Source organism: Dictyostelium discoideum (genome assembly GCF_000004695.1).
Source record: "Dictyostelium discoideum AX4 chromosome 4 chromosome, whole genome shotgun sequence".
In the NCBI taxonomy this organism is placed as follows: Eukaryota; Evosea; class Eumycetozoa; order Dictyosteliales; family Dictyosteliaceae; genus Dictyostelium; species Dictyostelium discoideum.
The window spans coordinates 2978988-2998746 of record NC_007090.3 but is presented as its reverse complement, the minus strand read 5'-3'; the positions used below and the strand labels follow the sequence as shown (position 1 = coordinate 2998746).

General features: G+C 22.8%; 9 protein-coding genes, 1 non-coding gene and 1 pseudogene across 10 annotated transcripts; 6 read left to right on the top strand and 5 right to left on the bottom strand.

The window, feature by feature from the left end:
• Window positions 1–596: 596 nt before the first annotated feature.
• ndufs7 (NADH-ubiquinone oxidoreductase 20 kDa subunit) lies at window positions 597–1133 on the top strand (the record flags this gene model as incomplete). Its single annotated transcript, XM_633239.1, has 1 exon — window positions 597–1133. The coding sequence occupies one exon, from the start codon at window positions 597–599 to the stop codon at window positions 1131–1133; it is 537 nt and encodes a 178-aa protein (XP_638331.1).
• A 395-nt stretch (window positions 1134–1528) lies between these two features.
• Window positions 1529–2134, top strand: med31 (hypothetical protein; the record flags this gene model as incomplete). Its single annotated transcript, XM_633238.1, has 2 exons — window positions 1529–1748; window positions 1824–2134. 2 exons carry the CDS (start codon window positions 1529–1531, stop codon window positions 2132–2134), a joined length of 531 nt encoding a protein of 176 aa, XP_638330.1.
• A 1334-nt stretch (window positions 2135–3468) lies between these two features.
• On the top strand, window positions 3469–5193 carry fadA (delta 5 fatty acid desaturase; the record flags this gene model as incomplete). The annotated part of the gene is made up of 3 exons (XM_633237.1): window positions 3469–3596; window positions 3842–4916; window positions 5002–5193. The coding sequence occupies 3 exons, from the start codon at window positions 3469–3471 to the stop codon at window positions 5191–5193; spliced, it is 1395 nt and encodes a 464-aa protein (XP_638329.1).
• A 206-nt stretch (window positions 5194–5399) lies between these two features.
• On the bottom strand, window positions 5400–6326 carry DDB_G0285219 (hypothetical protein; the record flags this gene model as incomplete). The annotated part of the gene is made up of 2 exons (XM_633236.1): window positions 5400–6100; window positions 6197–6326. The coding sequence occupies 2 exons, from the start codon at window positions 6324–6326 to the stop codon at window positions 5400–5402; spliced, it is 831 nt and encodes a 276-aa protein (XP_638328.1).
• A 716-nt stretch (window positions 6327–7042) lies between these two features.
• Window positions 7043–7841, bottom strand: DDB_G0285237 (hypothetical protein; the record flags this gene model as incomplete). Its single annotated transcript, XM_633235.1, has 2 exons — window positions 7043–7608; window positions 7703–7841. The coding sequence occupies 2 exons, from the start codon at window positions 7839–7841 to the stop codon at window positions 7043–7045; spliced, it is 705 nt and encodes a 234-aa protein (XP_638327.1).
• Window positions 7842–8650: 809 nt separating this feature from the next.
• DDB_G0285235 (hypothetical protein) lies at window positions 8651–9105 on the bottom strand (the record flags this gene model as incomplete). Its single annotated transcript, XM_633234.1, has 2 exons — window positions 8651–8813; window positions 9077–9105. 2 exons carry the CDS (start codon window positions 9103–9105, stop codon window positions 8651–8653), a joined length of 192 nt encoding a protein of 63 aa, XP_638326.1.
• Window positions 9106–9190: 85 nt separating this feature from the next.
• On the top strand, window positions 9191–9521 carry DDB_G0285217 (annotated as a pseudogene; the record flags this gene model as incomplete).
• Window positions 9522–10138: 617 nt separating this feature from the next.
• Window positions 10139–11665, top strand: DDB_G0285215 (hypothetical protein; the record flags this gene model as incomplete). The annotated part of the gene is made up of 1 exon (XM_633232.1): window positions 10139–11665. The coding sequence occupies one exon, from the start codon at window positions 10139–10141 to the stop codon at window positions 11663–11665; it is 1527 nt and encodes a 508-aa protein (XP_638324.1).
• Window positions 11666–12302: 637 nt separating this feature from the next.
• dhx15 (DEAD/DEAH box helicase) lies at window positions 12303–14486 on the bottom strand (the record flags this gene model as incomplete). The annotated part of the gene is made up of 1 exon (XM_633231.1): window positions 12303–14486. The coding sequence occupies one exon, from the start codon at window positions 14484–14486 to the stop codon at window positions 12303–12305; it is 2184 nt and encodes a 727-aa protein (XP_638323.1).
• Window positions 14487–15269: 783 nt separating this feature from the next.
• On the top strand, window positions 15270–17551 carry DDB_G0285233 (cwfJ family protein; the record flags this gene model as incomplete). Its single annotated transcript, XM_633230.1, has 5 exons — window positions 15270–15286; window positions 15397–15898; window positions 15993–16325; window positions 16423–17199; window positions 17288–17551. The coding sequence occupies 5 exons, from the start codon at window positions 15270–15272 to the stop codon at window positions 17549–17551; spliced, it is 1893 nt and encodes a 630-aa protein (XP_638322.1).
• A 594-nt stretch (window positions 17552–18145) lies between these two features.
• On the bottom strand, window positions 18146–19205 carry dutA. The gene has a single exon. It is a non-coding gene (non-coding RNA).
• Between the last annotated feature and the right edge of the window lie 554 nt (window positions 19206–19759).

The following is a 19759-nucleotide window of genomic DNA, read 5'->3' as shown; positions in this document are numbered from 1 at the left end:
AAAAGGATTGTAATAAAACCACTCTATGAAAAATAATAAAAAAATTAAAAATAAAAAAAAAAAAAAAATAAAAACAAAAAAAAAAAATAAAAAAATAAAAAAAAAAAATTACTTTTTTTGTAAATTCTTTTAAATCAAATAATTAACAGAATTTTATTATATTAAAAAATTGTATTATTTATTATTAATTTCAATTGTTATTAATATAGTTGGTATTCAAAGATTATGGAAAAAATTAAAAAAAAAGAAAAAAATTAAATAAAAAAAAAAAAAAAAAATTAAATAAAATTAAATAAATTTTGTTAAAAATAACTTATTATTTTTTATTTTTTTCTTATTCAAAAAAATAAAAAAAAAATAATAATAATAATAATAATAATAAACAAGTATAGTAATAAAAATAAAAAATGAAACACCTTCATTTTTTTTTTTTTTTTTTTTTTTTTTTTTAAAATTTTTTTTTTATTATTTTTTTTTCCAAAAATTTTTTTTTATTTTTTTTTATTTTTTTTTATTTTTTTTCAATTTTTTTTTTTTGTTTTACTTTATTTTTTTTTTTTTCGACATTATATAGCACAATAATAATTAATTTAAAAATGGCACATAACGCACAACATCTTAGCAAATTATTAGCATCATCATTTAAACAAGCACCACCAAATACATTACCAGAAGTTGTTATTAGTAAAATCGATGGGTTAGTCAATTGGGCACGTACAGGCTCATTATGGCCAATGACATTTGGTTTAGCATGTTGCGCAGTAGAAATGATGCAAGGATATGCAGCCCGTTACGATATGGATAGATTTGGTGTTATTCCTCGTGCTTCACCACGTCAATCAGATTGTATTATTGTTGCAGGTACATTAACAAATAAAATGGCACCAGCACTTCGTAAAGTTTACGATCAAATGCCAAATCCACGTTATGTAGTTTCAATGGGTTCATGCGCAAATGGTGGTGGTTACTATCATTATTCTTACTCTGTCGTTAGAGGTTGTGACAGAATCATTCCAGTCGATGTTTATATTCCAGGTTGTCCACCAACTGCTGAAGCTTTTGTTTATGGTATCTTACAACTTCAAAAGAAAATTGGTAGAGAACAAAATTTATTAACTTGGTGGAGAAAATAAATAAAAAAAAAAAAAAAAAAAAAAGAAATTAGAAAAAAAAAAGAAGGAAAAAAACTCAAATATATAAAAAAAACCAATAATATCGACAAGAATGATTTTTTAAAAAGGATTATTCAAAAAAAAAAAAAAAAAAACAAACAAAAAAAAACAAACAAAAAAACCAACAAAAAAAACAATAGATAGTAATAATATCACCCCTCTCCATTGTATAAACACACCTTAAATAATAAATAAAAATATTAAAATAAAAAATAAAAAATAGAAAATCATAATATAAACAGAACTTTAAAATAAGTTTATTTTTTATTTAATTTTATTTATTTTTAATTTTTTTTTTTTTTTTTTGTTTTTTAATTTTTTAATTTTTTTTTTTTTTTTTTTTCATTTTTAACAAAATGTCATCATCATCACCTATAAATGAAAACGATAATGGGAATATAGAAAATAATAATGAAACAAATATAACAGAAAATGGCGATAATGGCGAATCAATTGATAAAAAAGATGATAATATAGTACTTCCATATGAAAATGACGAAGAAGAAGCAAATTATCTTAGATTCATTATGGAATTAGAATTTATACAATGTTTATCAAATCCAAGATATTTAAATTGTATGTAATAAATTAATAATTATAATAATTATAATAATAATATAAAATTATATTAATAATAACAAAATTCAATAGATTTAGCACAAAATCGTTATTTTCAAGATAAAGCATTTGTAAATTATTTAGTTTATCTTCAATATTGGAAAAAACCGGAATATGCTAAATTTATAGTTTACCCACAAAGTTTATATTTTTTAGATCTCCTTCAAGAAGAAAGATTTAGACAAGAATTAAATCATTCTCAATCAACTGATTTCATTCATGAACAACAATTCTATCATTGGCAATATTATAGAAATAATAGAATGTCCATAAAAGAACAAGAATTACAGCAACAGCAACAACAACAACAGCAACAACAAGTGCAACCACCAACAACAGTTTGATTTAATATATTTTATATACAAATATTTACTGTACATCATATTTAAAGGATTTGAAATCAAAATGAACAAGGAATTCTAAATCTCAAATAATTTAAATCAATTAAATTATAATAATAATAATAATAATAATAATAATAATAATAATAATAATAATAATAATAATAATAATAATAATAATAATAATAATAATAATAAAAATAAAAATTGTAAATAGAACTTATAGATTTTTTTTTTTTTTTTTAATTATTTTCCAAAAGTTTTTTTTTTTATATTTGTTTTATTTAAAACTTTTCACTCTTATTTTGGCATGGATTGGTCATTAAATTTAGATTTGTGAAAATTCTTTCCATTTTCTAACACATGATATATTTTTAATTTTTTTGAAGATTTTTTTTTTTTTTTTTTTTTTTTTTTTCTTTTCACTTTTGGTTAAAAATAGTGTGCGATATCGCTTGATCTTTTTTAAAAAAAAATAAAAAAAATAAAAAAAATAAAATATCTTGCACCAAAGGTTCCAAAGGCTGGTGGTTTAAAAAAACATTATTTTATTTTTTATTTTTATTTTATTTTTTTCATTTTTTTTTTTTATTTTATTTTTTCTGAAATAAAAATAGTTCGAAATTTTTTTTTTTTTTTTTTTTTTTTTTTTTTTTTTTTTTTGTAGTATTTTCTGTACATATATTAATAGAATTGGTAATTATTTATTTTTTTTATCGTATTATGATTTAATTCGATTTTAAAATATTATATATTTGTTTGTTATATTATTAAAAAAAAAAAAAAAAGAAAAAAAAGATAATGTTTTTGAATTGTTTTTTTTTATAAAGTGTTTTTATTAAGTGTTTTTTGATGTTTTTTCCCACATTCCCCCCCCTTTAAAATTTAAAACCCCTTGTACTTGTTAATTTCCCCCTTTTTTTTAAAAATAAAAAAATAAAAGTAAAATGTTTAAAAAAAAAATTTAAAAAAAAACCCCCCAAACCAAACCAATTTAAACCAAACCAAACCAAACCAAACCAAACCAAACCAAAAATTTTTTTGGCCGGGGCCCCTTATTTTTATAACTTTGGGATAGAATCCCCCCCGGCCCTCTTTTTTTAATTAATTTAATTTTAAAAAGGTTAATGGTTTTTTTTTTAATGGTTTTTTTTTTTTTTTTATCTTTTTTTTTTTTATAAGGGAAAAGGTAATTTTTTTTTTTTATTTAATAAAAGAGTTTTTTTTTTTTTTTTTTTTTTTTTTTTTTTTATTCTTTTTTTTTTTTTTTTAAAATTACAATTACTAACCTATTATTACTATTACTATTTATTATTTATTATTATTTATATTAAATTATGTATTACAGTAATAAAATGTCAAAAGTAATTACAGGAAAGCAATACTCTTGGTCAGAGTTAGCCAAACATAACACTGAAAATGATTGTTGGGTTGCAGTCGATGGTAAAGTTTATGATATTACAAGGTAAGTTCAACATTTTTTTTTTTTTTTTTTTTTTTTTTATTTTTTTTTTTATTATTATTATTTAGAATAAGATTTAGAATTAAAAAAAGAAGATGGAAAATATTAATTAAAATTAAATTATTTATTTATTTTTAAAATAATAATAATAATAATAATAATAATAATAATAATAATAATAATAATAATAATAATAATAATAATAATAATAATAATAATAATAATAATAATAATAAAAATTATTAAAGATGGGTACCATTACATCCAGGTGGTAAAGAAGTTTTACTTTTAGCAGCAGGTAGAGATGTTACAAATTTATTTGAAAGTTATCATCCAATGTCAGATAAACCAACATCAATTTTAAAGAATTATGAAATTGGATATATTTCATCATATGAACATCCAAAATTTGTTCAAAAATCAGATTTCTACAAGACATTAAAAGAGAGAGTTAGAAAACATTTTAAAGCAACCGATCAAGATCCACAAATGGCAGTTAGTATTTTCTCACGTTTAGCATTGGTTTATCTTTTAGTGTTTGTAACTTACTATTTAGCACATTATACCAGTAACAATTTTTATTTAAATTGTTTCTTGGCAATCGTTTACGCACTTTGCAACTCATTATTCTCAATGCATATGATGCATGATTCATGTCATGCTGCCATTTCACATTATCCAGGCGTATGGAAATGGATGGGCGCATCATTTGATTTCGTCACTGGTGCTTCATTCCTTTCATGGTGTCATCAACATGTAATTGGTCATCATATTTACACCAATGTAAGAAATGCCGATCCAGATCTTGGTCAAGGTGAGGTCGATTTCCGTATTGTCACTCCATTCCAAACTCGTTCATGGTATCATAAATATCAACACATTTACGCTCCACTCCTCTATGGTATTTACACACTCAAATATCGTACTCAAGATTGGGAAGCTTTTGTAAAGGATGGTAAAAATGGTGCAATTCGTGTTAGTGTCGCCACAAATTTCGATAAGGCCGCTTACGTCATTGGTAAATTGTCTTTTGTTTTCTTCCGTTTCATCCTTCCACTCCGTTATCATAGCTTTACAGATTTAATTTGTTATTTCCTCATTGCTGAATTCGTCTTTGGTTGGTATCTCACAATTAATTTCCAAGTTAGTCATGTCGCTGAAGATCTCAAATTCTTTGCTACCCCTGAAAGACCAGATGAACCATCTCAAATCAATGAAGATTGGGCAATCCTTCAACTTAAAACTACTCAAGATTATGGTCATGGTTCACTCCTTTGTACCTTTTTTAGTGGTTCTTTAAATCATCAAGTTGTTCATCATTTAGTAAGTTTCATTATTAATTATTATTTATTATTTATTAATTAATTCATTATCTAATATTTTTTTATTATTTTTTTATTTATTTTAGTTCCCATCAATTGCTCAAGATTTCTACCCACAACTTGTACCAATTGTAAAAGAAGTTTGTAAAGAACATAACATTACTTACCACATTAAACCAAACTTCACTGAAGCTATTATGTCACACATTAATTACCTTTACAAAATGGGTAATGATCCAGATTATGTTAAAAAACCATTAGCCTCAAAAGATGATTAAATGAAATAACTTAAAAACCAATTATTTACTTTTGACAAACAGTAATATTAATAAATACAAAAAAAAAAAAAAAAAGGAAAAACATTATTGATAGTAATAAAAAAAAAAAATACTAAACTATCAAACACTTTAAAAAAAAAAAATATAATTATTATTATTTTTCTTTTATATACTTTTTTTTTATTATTTATTTTTTTTTTTTTTTATTACTTTGAACAAAAAATATTTGTATATGTTGAAGGGGATACTTTAGAGTTGCAAGTTGTTTCGATATGTTTATTATAACATTTTTTATTTGGGGCACAATAATTAATAATTGGAATACCTTTGTCACAATTATATGTCTCTTTTAAACCAGATGGTGATTTATATGATTTATAATCAATTTCTAATCCATCTGTAACAAAGGCTGCATACAAGAAGTGTTCATAGTTTTTACATTTGGATGATGAAGATGATGATGATGATCCGGATGGTGAACCAGATGATGAACCAGATGATGATCCAGATGATGAACCTGATGATGAACCAGATGATGAACCAGATGACGAACCAGATGATGAACCAGATGATGATCCAGGTGAGTCAGTTGAAAAAACTTCATATACAACTGAATTATCTGTATAGTGCGGATATTTTGAAATGGTTACATATGAGTATAATGAACTTAAGTTATAAACTTTATCAAAGGTTGCATTGATTGAAACAAATAATTCTGTTGTTGTGCAAGAGTCTCCATTTCCAAAATCAAATGTAGCACCTATTTCACCTGTACAATTCTCTTGTTCATAACTATTTGCATAAATAGTGAACCCACCATTTGGTTCTGTTGTAATACCGAAAAACCATGATTGATAATCATATTGACCAACATTGAAAAAACTTCCAATATTATTTATACATTGATCTAAAATTAAAAATAAATCAATTTTGTGGTCGTTATTATTAGTAGCACTAAACAAAAATGTTCTTTTTTTTTGTTTTTACTAAAATCAATAATTACAAGCTTGTACAGAGTACCCAATTCCAGAAGGTACACCATAACATTCACCAGATAAAAATGGTTCAAAATTAATAACTTGGCTTTGGGCAAGTATATTACAACATAAAATAATGAAAATTATGTATTTCATATTTTTAAAAAGTAAATAAGAATTATATGGTAAAATTAAAAAAAAAAAAAAAAAAAAAAAAAAAAAAAAAAAAAAAATATCAAATTTGGGGGTTTAGTACTGGACAGAAAAAAAAATAAAGAAAAAAAAAAAAAGAAAAACTTTTCATAGGTCGTCATCCTAAATTTTTATGTGAACAAATATCTCATAAAAAATCATTTTTTTAAACTATTAAATAAAGAGAAAAAAAATATTTTTTAGAAATAATCTTTATAAAAAAAAAAAATAGGTAAAATATCAACTAAATGTATCCACTTTTTTATTTATAAAAACATTATTTTTTGTTTTATATCTCTTTTTTAAAAGATAATATGAGATAATTATTAATTTTAAATTATTTTGTTATAAAAAAAAAAAAAAAAAAGAGGGGTAGTTTGTATGGGAAACTACCCCTCCCCCTTTTTTTTTTTTTTTTCAAAATTTTTTTTAAGTCTTTTTTTCCCATATTAATTTTAATAAAATTAATAAATATCATTAGAAAATGAAATTTGGTCATTTAATTAGACAAAACTGAAATAGATAATCAAAAAAAAAAAAAAATATAGATAGTTTAGATATAGATAATTTTAAAAACTTAAAAAATGGTTTTTTTATGTGTTGATTTGGAATTAAAAAAAAAATCCAAATAATTATTTTTATTTTATTTTATTTTATTTTTTTTAAATTAACCAAAAAAGTTAAGAACAAAAAATTTGGGTATGCCCATCTGATTCATCAGAATTACACTGCATTGAAATATTTTTTTGATAGCACTTTTCATTTCCAACACAGGTTTTTAATAATGAAGTACCATTTGAAGAACATGAATATGTTTCGGAATAGTCAAATGGGAATTGATAGCTGATTTGGAAATTTTTTGTTATTACAGTACCATAAATAAAATTATCAAATGTACATGAATCAACACTTCCATCTGTAGAGCTTTCATCATTTGAATAAACACCACGAACTACAGAGTCATCAGAAAACATTGGTACTTTTGATAAGGTGACATGAGTGTAATAGGAACTATATTTATAACCTCCAGAGAATGTTGCATTAATTGGAACAATTACAGGACTATTAACACACTCAACTCCATAAACAAATCTTGAAACCTCTGGAAATCCACTACAATCAATTTCAGGATAATTATAACCAGTTATTATTGTTGTTTGTTCATATTCAGTAATTTTAAAATACCATGATGAAGGAGTTACTTCATCATTTTGTAAATAACTTCCTAAGTTGTTTATACAGATACCTTTTAAATTTTTAAAAATTTTATTTTAAATTAATAATTAAAAATTAAATTTTTATTTAATTTTTATATTTTAATTCTATCATAATATACATACCTGATAAAATTGAAAATCCAATACCAAATGGTTGTTCATTACATTTCTCTGTTAGAAATGGGACAAAATTGACATATAAATCTTGTCCAATAATTGATTTAATGGAAATTATTAATAAAATAAATAATATTAATTTCATTTTTTTTTTTTTTTTTTTTTTTTTTTTATTGTTTTTTATTTTAGTATTTTGTCTCTTTCTAATTTATTTTAAAATTATTTATTTTTATATTAAATTATATTATATTTTAATAAAAAAAACATAAAATTTAGATTTCTACTTTTTCAAAAAAAAAAAAAATAAAAAAAAAAAAGATTTTATAGTAGATTTTTTGACGTGTTTTTTTTAAATTTAAAAAAAAATATCTTTATTTTAATTTTTTTTTAAAAAAAAATATCTTTGAGTTTTCAATAGAACTGAATAATAGAATTAAATGGAATAAAATGAATAAAAAATATAAAAGAAAACACAATCGATTAATCTATGAAAATTATAAAAAAAAAAAATAAAAAAAAATGGAATTTTATTTTTTATTTTTTTTTTTTATTTCTTTTTGGATTGATTTATAAAATAAATTAATTTTAATAAAATTTAATTCTTATTGGATGATCTTGGTTTATGATTGTACCTAAATGCCGATCTATTTTTTTTTTATCACATAACTATTATTTCTTTTTTATTTTCTATTATTTTTTTTATTTTGAGAACAAAGGGGAATATTTTTTTCATTTTTATTTTTTTTAATTTCATTTTTTTTATACAATAAGTTCAATAAGCGGTATTAAAAGCATAATAATAATTAAAACTAAAAAGAGAGCAACAATTTATTTTTTGTTTTTTTATCTAATTGGGAATAATGAAAAGATTCTGTTTCTTCATTTTCTTCTTCTTTATATTCTATAGGTGAATTAGTATTATTTACAACGTCATAATATTTTAAACTCATTAGGTTATTTTGAGGTTGATTTGGTTTTATATACATTTGATTTTGGAAATTGAATGGTACTATAATTATTAGGATTTGATTGAATTGGTTGTATTTTATTATTTCCATCTGGTGTTAAAAGTGGTTTAGTTACATCATTTGATGTAATTGATATATCTATTTCAATTCTATTTAGTATATTATAAATATTTGAATCCTCTGAATCATCTTTTACTTTATTATTATTAATATTGTCAATATTTTTATTATTAATAATATTATTATTAGTAGTATTATTATTATTATTAATATCATTAATAGTATTATTATTATTAATAATATCATTAATAGTATTATAATTACACTAATACTAAATTCAATATCAGTATCTCTGTTGATGGTCAATAGTTTATTGCTGAAATTTCCCAATTAAAATCAAAGTTATAAATACCTATAAATCTCTCTCTCTATCTCTACCATTATTTATTTATTACTGTTGCTAATTGATACTAATTTTATTTATTTATTTATTTATTATTTTATTATTTATTTTATTTTATAAGATGAATCAACAATTAGTTACAGTGAAAATAAATCATCAGGATTTCCAAATGAAATGAATATTGGAATTGTTGCAATTATAATATTTTTAGCATTAATTTTCTTTGCCATTAAAACACAGTTGAAAAAAATGTTGAAGAGAGAAGAGCCAGAAAAGCATATGGATCAGTTGATAATCTACGTCTTAAACTTTGTGAAACATGCTAAAATCGCTAAACATTATTCATTTGGTTTTCAAAGCGCTCCAAATCCAAATAAAAGTTACTTCTGAGATTGTTAACAAGAAATTATCTAGACTCCCACCCATTGGATGTTGTTTCAAAGAACATATTGATTTAATACTATTTCCAAATCCAAATTCAATAATATCCCATTCAAAATTAAACCTAAACCTAAACTAATTCAAAAACACAATTGATTAATCTATGAAAATTTTGGAATTTTTTTTTTTTTTTTACTGTTTTGGTGTATTTTTTTATTTTTATTTTTATTTTTTTTTTACATAATAACTTAAACAAGTGGTATTAAAATTAAAATAATAGTTAAAACTAGTGTAAGCGTCTACAATTTTGCACAACCCCAAACATAAAAAGACATCACCAAAAAATATATTAAAATATATATATTTAAGATTAGTAAGTGATTCACATAAAATACCCAAAAAAGCTAATAATAACATTTTCATACCCCCCTTCCCCATAACTTTGTTTGATTTTAAATTTTTTAATAATTTTTATTTTATTTTTTTTATTAAATCAATTTTTTTTTTTCAAAATGAGTTCAACTTAAATTTTTACAAAAAAAAAATTTAAGAAAAAGGTAATTAAATTTTTTTATAATATTTTTTTTTTTTTTTTTTTTAATATTTAATAATACACATTCTTTCACACCAATCATTTTTTATATAAATTTTTATAAAAACGTTTTTTAATTTAATTGTTGCGTTTAAACAATGAGGTTAGGATCCATATCATCTCTATCTTGTGATCAACTGTGTAAATATTTACATTCATCACTTGGTGATGAATATTCAAACATCATTAATAGTTTTAAAATAAATCAAGTCACTGGTGATGATTTTGTTTTATTTGAACAAAAAGATTATGAAACTTTATCAGTACCTTGGAAATTTCAAAAAAAACTTAAAGAAATACAAGGTTCTGGTGTTGTAGATAATCCAGGCTCAACTCCAAACCCAAGCCCAAACCCAAGTCCAAACCCAGTACCTGGCAATACTTCAAATGCACCAACATCAACAGGTAGAGAATCACTTGAGACCCAAAGAGATATCATACAAATGAAAAGTAAAATTGATCTTCTCAGTAATTCATTGTTACAACTAGTTGAGCAAATGAAAGTTACCAAACCACCTACAAATAACTTTTCAAATTTATCACCAGCAACACAAAATAAAATATTGAATCCATCACCTCAATCAAAGAGAATCCCAATCATTGATCCAACATGTGTTGGTGCCAACTCAATTCCAAAATTAACTGGTGAAGTGCCTTCTTTATATGATGCCACATTACTACCAAATTTACCAAAAGGAAGAGGCAAGCCAGTTTCTCTTCCATCTTCTTGTGATGGACCAAGTGATGATGTTGTTTTTTCTCAAGTTTATGATGAATCAAAGAACTGTATTGCAATAATACCAAATGTTCCAAATCCATATGATATTTCAAGTTATGGAGAGTATGTAGTAACTATATTTGATGAATCTGGCCAAAGAGAAGTCTTAAAATCATTGGTTAATGTCAATCCACCTGAAAGCATTATACTTCCCAAAAAGTTTATGATTAAAACACCTCTTAGTGAACCTATAGATGGTACTATTGAATTGATGTATGGTGGTAGAAATATGTTTACTGGCAGTGTTACACAAGGTGATGCTGATCTTCCTCTAAACCTCTTGGATGGTACATTTGAGGTTATCATTAAACCCAATAAGAGTAATTTATTACCTTTAAAGTTTAAAATGATTATACATGACTCTGTAAGAACCACTTCAAGCCATCAAAATGTCGGTAGACCTAAAAAGCCTAAAGAAATGGATTTCGTTTTAGCTTGGGGGGAATCACCACTGGATTTGGATTCTCATATGTGGTGTATTCATCCTAATGGTTCTATTAGTCATGTTTATTTCGGGGGTAGGAGTGTAGATAAAATGTCCTTGGAAGCTGATACTCAAAATGGTTTTGGTCCCGAAACCATAAGTATTATACGTTTAGATGGTTGTAAATATGTTTATGCAGTTCATAATTTCTCAACTGAAGGAGAAATAGCTCAATCAGGTGCCAAGCTTACAATTGCCCATGAAACCTCAACATTATTTGAAAGATGTATCCCAAACACTCGACAAACTGGTGCAAGATTTTGGGTAGTATGTACTATTGATGGAACATCTGGAGATATTGACTTCAAAGATCATTTTGAATTCCACAATTCACAAACAGATATTCCATTAAAATATAAATAAGTATAAAAAATTTATAAAATGTTTTGTTTAGGTATCAAATTTAATATGACTTTTCTTTTAAGTTTTAATAAATTTTAAAAATGATATGGGTAAGGAATTGAAAAAGATATCATTGAATGAATCAAATAATGAAAATGAAAATTTAAATTTATAATAATCCCATAAATAATTAAATCATTACAATGTATGATGCATCACCCCACTATATATATTTAATTTATTAATCTACAATAATTATTTGAAAAACCTTTGATATGGTGTTAAAGTTGGAATGTATTTTCTTTTGCATTTACCTAATTCTTTTTGATAGGTCCCTAATGTATGAGGTCTGAGACAGTGGATGTCGGTTTGTATCTTTGAATTTGATATTTTTCAAATGTTGCAATAGTAACATTTTGTGTGAAATCAAATCCACCTAGACCATCGGTTGTACCTGCTGTAAACTATAACCAATTGTAGCTCTTTATTATTACAAATCAAAATCAAAAAAAAGATGCAAAATAAAAAATAAAAAACAAACCAAACGCTTAAAAAAAAAAACTAAATTCCTGTTTTTTTTTTTTTTGTTTAAATTTTATAAACATTTAATATATTAAATTAAAATATTTTATTTTATTTTTAAAATTTATTAATTTATTTATTTTTTATTACTACCACTACTACTACCACTACTACTACCACTATATAATCTTTGAGCTCTTTGAATTGTTTCTTTTGTTTTTTTAGGGAAAGATTTTTGTTTAAAATAACTTGGAGCCAATTCTAATAACCAATCAAATTTAACATCAGTGATTGTTCTAATATAATTTTCAGAGGTTAAAACAAATTCATTGTAGATACAAAATTCAGGACGACGAGTTAAACCAGTTGAAGGATGAAAGATTACAGATTGTTCATCACCTAGGGTGAAGTAGATATTTTTTTTCTCGCATTTAGCCACTTGCATAAAGAAGCCAGCAGCGATACATTTCTTTATATTTTCATAATAAAATTTACTATTTACATCACCACTAACCAATGGTAATTTGAAACGAGTTAAGATTCTAGCCAATTGTGAACGGACACTATCGGCTTGTTTAATGGCACGATGATTGAGGAAATTATCGTAACACCAAGTTGGATCTTCACCATTCTTTTTAAAACTATGATAAACATTTAACATTGTAAGATGATCACCATCGAAATGATCAAATGATTTCTTTGCAGAGTCAGCTTCGATTCTGTTATCCTTTGGACGCATAAAACAATTTGGAGCGGATAACATTGCAGCAATTGTTAAGATTTCATTGGAACAACTACGTTCAGCTGAAACTATCAACATTTTGGATAATTGTGGATCCAATGGGAATTCAGACATAATTGAACCAATCTCTGTCAATTGACCCTCGTCATCCAATGCACCAAGATAATGTAATACTTCCAATGCACGAATTAATGTATCTGGTACTGGTGGATCCATAAAATCGAAATGTACTAAATCGACAACACCCAATTTCAAAAGTTGTAATACAACTGAAGCTAAATTTGAACGTAAAATCTCTGGATGAGTTTGTTGAATCATTAGCTCTTTAAATGCTTTTTCAGTGTATAAACGGAAACATTTACCTGGACGTGTACGACCAGCACGACCAGCTCTTTGATTTGCTGATGCTTTTGAAATTGGTGCAACTAAAAGTGATTCAACACGTGAACGTGGATTATAGGTTTTTTGTTTTGAAAATCCTGGATCAACCACGAAAACAATACCATCGATTGTAAGTGATGTCTCTGCAATATTGGTGGAAACGATACATTTACGCTCTTTACATGTATCGAAAATTTTACTTTGTTGATAGATTGGTAATGATGAATAGAGTGGAAGGGTTTTCATTGGTGGTAAACCTCTTTCACGAGTTTCACGTTGAATCTTTGCGCAGGTATCTTCAATCTCTTCCTCACCAGTCAAGAAAACTAAAATATCACCAGTTCCTTCATTTGTATGAATATCAATAACCGTTCTAACTGCAGACTCTAAATAATCCTTTGCTGCCTCTTCAGTGTAAAAGATCTCTACGGGATGCAAACGACCTGGCACCTTGATCAATGGTGCATTCTCGAAATATTTTTGAAATTTACCAGCCTCCAATGTTGCAGACATAACTATGAGTTTTAAATCTTTACGTCTCTTTAGAATATCCTTTATTAAACCAAAGAGAATATCAGTTGATAATGTACGTTCATGTGCCTCATCCAATATGATCACATCGTATTTATTTAAGGTTGGGTCAGACATCGATTCTCTAAGTAACATACCATCAGTTAAATATTTCATAAATGTACGTGCTGATGATAACTCTTCGAAACGAATTGAATAACCAACCTCTTCACCCAATTCAAAATCCATTTCCTCTGATACTCTTTTTGCTACACTTATTGCTGCTACTCTTCTTGGTTGTGTAACACCTACCATTTTACCTGGTCTAATTAATCCTGCATCAACTACAAATTGTGGAATTTGTGTGGTTTTACCTGAACCTGTTTCACCAACTAAAATTACAACTTGATTCTCTTTAATAACTTTTATAAAATCCTCTTTTTGTTTCCAAACTGGTAACTCTTTTCTCTTTTCTAAAATTTCATAATAACGTTTTGAAAATGTTTCTTTTTTTGGTATCCATTGATCAATTGTTAAATTTGATTTTATATTATTATAATTATTATTTGTGGTTGTAGTTGTAGTTGTAGTATTTGTAATTTCTTCTTCTTCTTCTTCTATTTTATTTTGTTGTTTTTTCATTGCTTTTTTATTTGAATCTGATGATTCGTGCTTTCTTTTACTCATTATAAAATAACAAATATCCTGTTTTTTGGTTTATTTATAAATAAAAGGAATTTTGACGTTTTTTTCTATCCTACGCACAAAAAAAAAAATAAAAATGAAAAAATATTTTTTTTTTTTTTTTTTTTTTTTTTTTTTTATTTTTTATTTTTTTTTTTTTAGTTAAAATTTCACGAAACGAAACATTTTTTTTTTTTTTTTTTTACTTAAATAATTTCCATAATTAAAATTAATTTATAAAAATGATTATAATATGAATCTCATCCAAAAATTATAAAAAAAAAAAAAAAAAAAAAAACTCATGACAATATAACCATCATAATTAAATTAAAAAGAATATTAGATAAACATAAAGACAAAAAAACGGAACCAATAAAATTTTTTTTTTGTTTTTCCTAATCAAAAATTTTATTTTTAGAATTTAATTTATCTTTCATTTTTGTAATTGTTTTTTTATTTTGAGGAACGACACAAATTGATGTTTTAAAATTAGTTTTTTTTTTTTTTTTTTTTTTTTTGAATGTTTGGTGAATAATTAAATTTTTAAAAAAAAAAAAAAAAAAAAAAAAAAGAATGGTTACATTCATTTTTTTTATATTTTATATAATTTTGTGTATTTTTGAGTGTTCTATAAATAAACATTGTTTCAATATGGATTTAGTTTGTTGAAAAAAAATATATATTTTTTTTTTTTTTTTTTCAACAAACCTCAATTTTTTACTTTTTTTTGATTTTCTTTTTTTTTTTTTAATTTTAAAATATTTCACACTTTGAGAATATCTATCAATGGAGACACATAAAATGTAAGTCAATTGTCTTTTTTTTTTTTTTTTTTTTTTTTTTAAAATTTAACAGATATTTTTTTTTTTTTTTTTTTTTTTAAATCCTAATTCTTTTTTTTAATAAATAACAGATTGGTTTGTGGTGATATAGGTGGAAGTTTTAATGCTCTTTTTAAAAGAGTTTCAACAGTTAATAAATCAAATGGACCTTTTTCATTATTATTATGTGTAGGTTCATTTTTTGAACCATACCACCCAACAACTAATATTAGTAATGAAAATAATAACAATAGTAATGATGCAGATGATAAAGATGAAAATAATAATGATAATGATAACAATAACAATAATAATAATAATAATAATTCAGATGATAAAGATGAAAATGAATTAACATTTCCAAAAGAATTACAACCATATAAAGACGAAATTGAAAATGTACCAATACCAACTTACTTCATTGCATATAGTCAATCAGATTTTAAATATATTAAAAAATTTGTTAATAAAGAAACAGGTGAGTTATGTAAAGGTATCACTTATTTAGGTAAATGCGGAATTAAAAATATTTCAAATTTAAATATTGCTTATCTTTCTGGTAAAATTGATTATCCAATTAAAATTCAATCAAATGTAAGTTTGTATACCGCTTATAAATATATGTTTTATTATCATTCTAAATTATTATTAATTTATCCAATTGATTTATATATATATATATATATAGGAAGAAAATACAATTATAAAATCAGAAATTGATAATATTATAAAAGAAGGTGAAGATAAAAGAATAGATATATTATTAAGTAATCAATGGTCAAGAGGTGTATTAAATAATGTTACAAGTGGTATACCAACATTTTTAAAAACACCTTATAAAATTGGTATTGATGGTGTTAAATTAGTATCACAAGCATTAACACCAGCTTATCACTTTTCAAAGAATTCATTTTACTTTCAAAGAGCACCTTATTACAATACACCAACTTTAAAAAATAAAAATCCACAACCAACAAGATTCCTTTCTTTAGCACCAATTAATAATGATAAAAAAGAAAAAGTAAGTAATTTAAAAAAAATCATTTTTTCAATTATTTGTTTTGTTTTTTTTTTATAAATTAAAATTATTCTTACTTTTTTAAATTTATTCTTTACAGTATTTATTTGCAATGAGTTATAACCCAAATAAAGATATTAATAAGGATGACATAACACCAAATCCATTCGAAAGAAAACAAAGAGAACTTGATGAACATGTCTCAAAAAAACAAAGAAATTCTGACGAACAACAAACAAATTTCTTTTTTAATAATACAAATAATAATTATAATAATAACAATAATAGAAATAATAATAATAATAATAATAATAATAATAATAATAATAATAATAATAATAATAATAATAATAATAATAATAATAATAATAATAATAATAATAATTATAATAATAATTATAATAAAAGAATTAATAATCAACAACAACAACAACAACAACTAAAACAAAAACATCAAGATCAAAGTTGTTGGTTTTGTTTATCATCACCAGAAGTTGATAGTCATTTAATTGTTACAATTGGTGATGAATGTTATTTAGCATTTCCAAAAGGTGGTATGGTTGAACATAATTTATTGATTGTTTTCACAGAACATAAACCAAATTTCATGTCATTGAATGAAGAGGAAAGAAAAGATGTTAATTTAATGATTGATTATCTTAGAGAATATTTCTTGGATAAATACAATCAAGATATAGTTATATTTGAAAGAAGTATCAGTACAAAAGGTGGTACAGATTTACATGGTCATCTTCAAGTTATACCAATACCAAAAGAATTATCATCAACTGTAAAGCAATCATTCATTGATCATCCTTTAACTAAAAAATATAATATGGAATTTAATGATTTTAAAAATGATGAAAATTCTGGAAAAGTAATGTTTTAAAAAAAAAAAAAAAAAAAAAAAATAGTTAATTTTAATCCCAACAATTTTATTAATATTTTATTTTTTATTTATTTAGGAATTAAAAGATAAACCATATTATTTAGTTTTCTTACCAAATAGTGAGCAAATTTATAGTGTTATATCAAAACCAGATTTCCAATATGGAAGAAAAGTGATGGTAGATTTATTAGGTATACCAGAGAAATTAAATTGGAAAGATTGTGTAAAAACAAAAGAAATTGAAACATCCGAAACCTTAAAATTCAGAGATGAATTTCAACCATTTTATGATAAAAAACAACCAACAGATGATGACAATAATGAAGATAATACTCAATAAATAAATATTTATACAAAATTAATAAATTAAACATTTCATTATCTAAAATAGTAATATCATTGTTTTTTTTAAAATTTATATTTTTAATTTTTATTTTTTTATTTTTTTTTATTATATTTTTATTTTTTTTTAGTGGTCAATCGAGTTGATAAAAAAACTGAAAATATAAAAAAAGAGATAAAAAATAAAAAGCATATGTAAATATTTTTTTTATAAATTGGTAAACCCACTATAAGGTTTATTCTTTATTTTTATTTAAATTTATTGTATTATTATTATTATTATTATTATTATTTTTTCTTTTTTCTTTTTTTTTTTGTTTTTTTTTTTCTTTTTTTTTTTTTTATAAAAATTACAATATAGATTTAAATTAAAGTAACTAAAGAGCAAACTGGACCTAACAGCATACACACAGACGGAACAATATCTATACATTGATTATAGTGGCAATTTATAAAGATCTTTTTTTGGATTTCCATTCTACTTTGGTTTTACCATTACATCTTTAACTTTTTTTTTTCTATTTTTTTTTTTTTTTTTAAATTCTTTTTTTCTTTTTTTTTTTTTTTTCTTTTTTTCTTTCTTTTTTTTATAAAAAAAAAAAAAACATTATTATTTATATTTAAAATTGATTTTAAAAAAAATATTTTAATATTTTTTTTTTTTCTTTTTTTTTTTTTTTTAAATATTTTTTTTTGTTAAAGACTGCTTATACATTTGAGAGAGTTGCATAGGAATGTGATGGATTAACCCTGAGGATACTTGAGGAGCATCGTTAGTGGAGCTCGAGATTATCTGAGCTTGAGGAGAGTAATGCAAAGCAAAGGGGGAGAGAGACACCTTAGCATTAGCTTAACAGAAGCACCAAAAAGTAGAAGGAGAGTTTTAAAAGTTTTTTTTTTTATTTTTTTTTTATTTTTTATTATTTTTTATTTTTTTTTTAAACTTTTTTATTTTCTCTAAGTCCCATGGTATAGCTTATTATTATTTTTTTTTATTTTTTTTTTTTTTATTTTTTATTTTTTTTTTACTACTAATGATAGTGGTTTTTTTTTTTTTTTTATTAAAACTATACCATTTTAAAACTTATTAAATTTTTTTTTATTTTTTTTTTTTTTTTTTTATTTATTTGACATTTTTGAATAACAAAATAAAAAAATTTTGTCTCTTAAATAGTTTTTGAAAAAATTATTAAAAAAATAAATTTAATTCAAAATTAAATAAATTATCTGTAACAGTTATTAATGTAAAAAAAATTTTATTATTATCTGAAATCCCAACTAATGTGTGTTTTTAATTTTTAATTATTTTTTTTTTATTTTTTTTTTTTTTTTACCCCAATAAAAAAATAAAAAATTTTTGATAACACATTACAACTTAATTTTTTATTTTTATTTTATTTTATTTTTTAATTTTATTTTTTTTCTTTTTTTTTTTTTTTTTTTTTTTTATTATAAATTTAAGTTTAAAATATTAAACAATAATTGGGTTGAGTCAATCATTATCTTTATGAAATGAAAAAATTCTTATTTTAATTTTTTTCCTTTTTTATTTTCCATTTGGGCCATAGCCAATCATTTCCAAAAAAAAAAAATAAAAAAAAATAAAAAAAAAATTTAATTAATTAAATTCCACTTTTTTTTCATTTTCAAAATAAGAACTAATTATTTGAATTCATTTTTTTATATTATTTTAAAATCTAGAAACGTTCAATCAGTGAGTTTCTTAATAATTTCATTTATGATAAAAAAATATGAAAATAATATCACAACAAAGTTAATACAGTCAACTGAAATGTTTTTGAGGTGTATCTTTTTATTAAAAAAAAAAAAAAAAAAAAAAAAAAAAAAAGAAAAAAATAATAATTAAATTAATAATTTGTTGTTGTTGTTGTTGTTGTTGTTGTTGTTGTTGTTGTTGTTGTTGTTGTTGTTGTTGTTGTTATTAATCTTATTATTTATTTTTATATTTATTTTATTTTTTTGAAAGAAACTAGCGTGGTGCATGTAGTTTTTTTTTTTTTTTTTCAGAGCTAATAAATTCAAGATGGGGAAGTTAAAAATAGAAATCAAATCTAGATGAAGAAGTTAAAAATAAAAATAAATTTTTTTTATTTTTTTTTTTTTTCCATTGGTATTTAAAAAAATTGAAATAATTTATTGTATTTTTATTTATTATACCACATTAATAATATTATTAATAATTTTT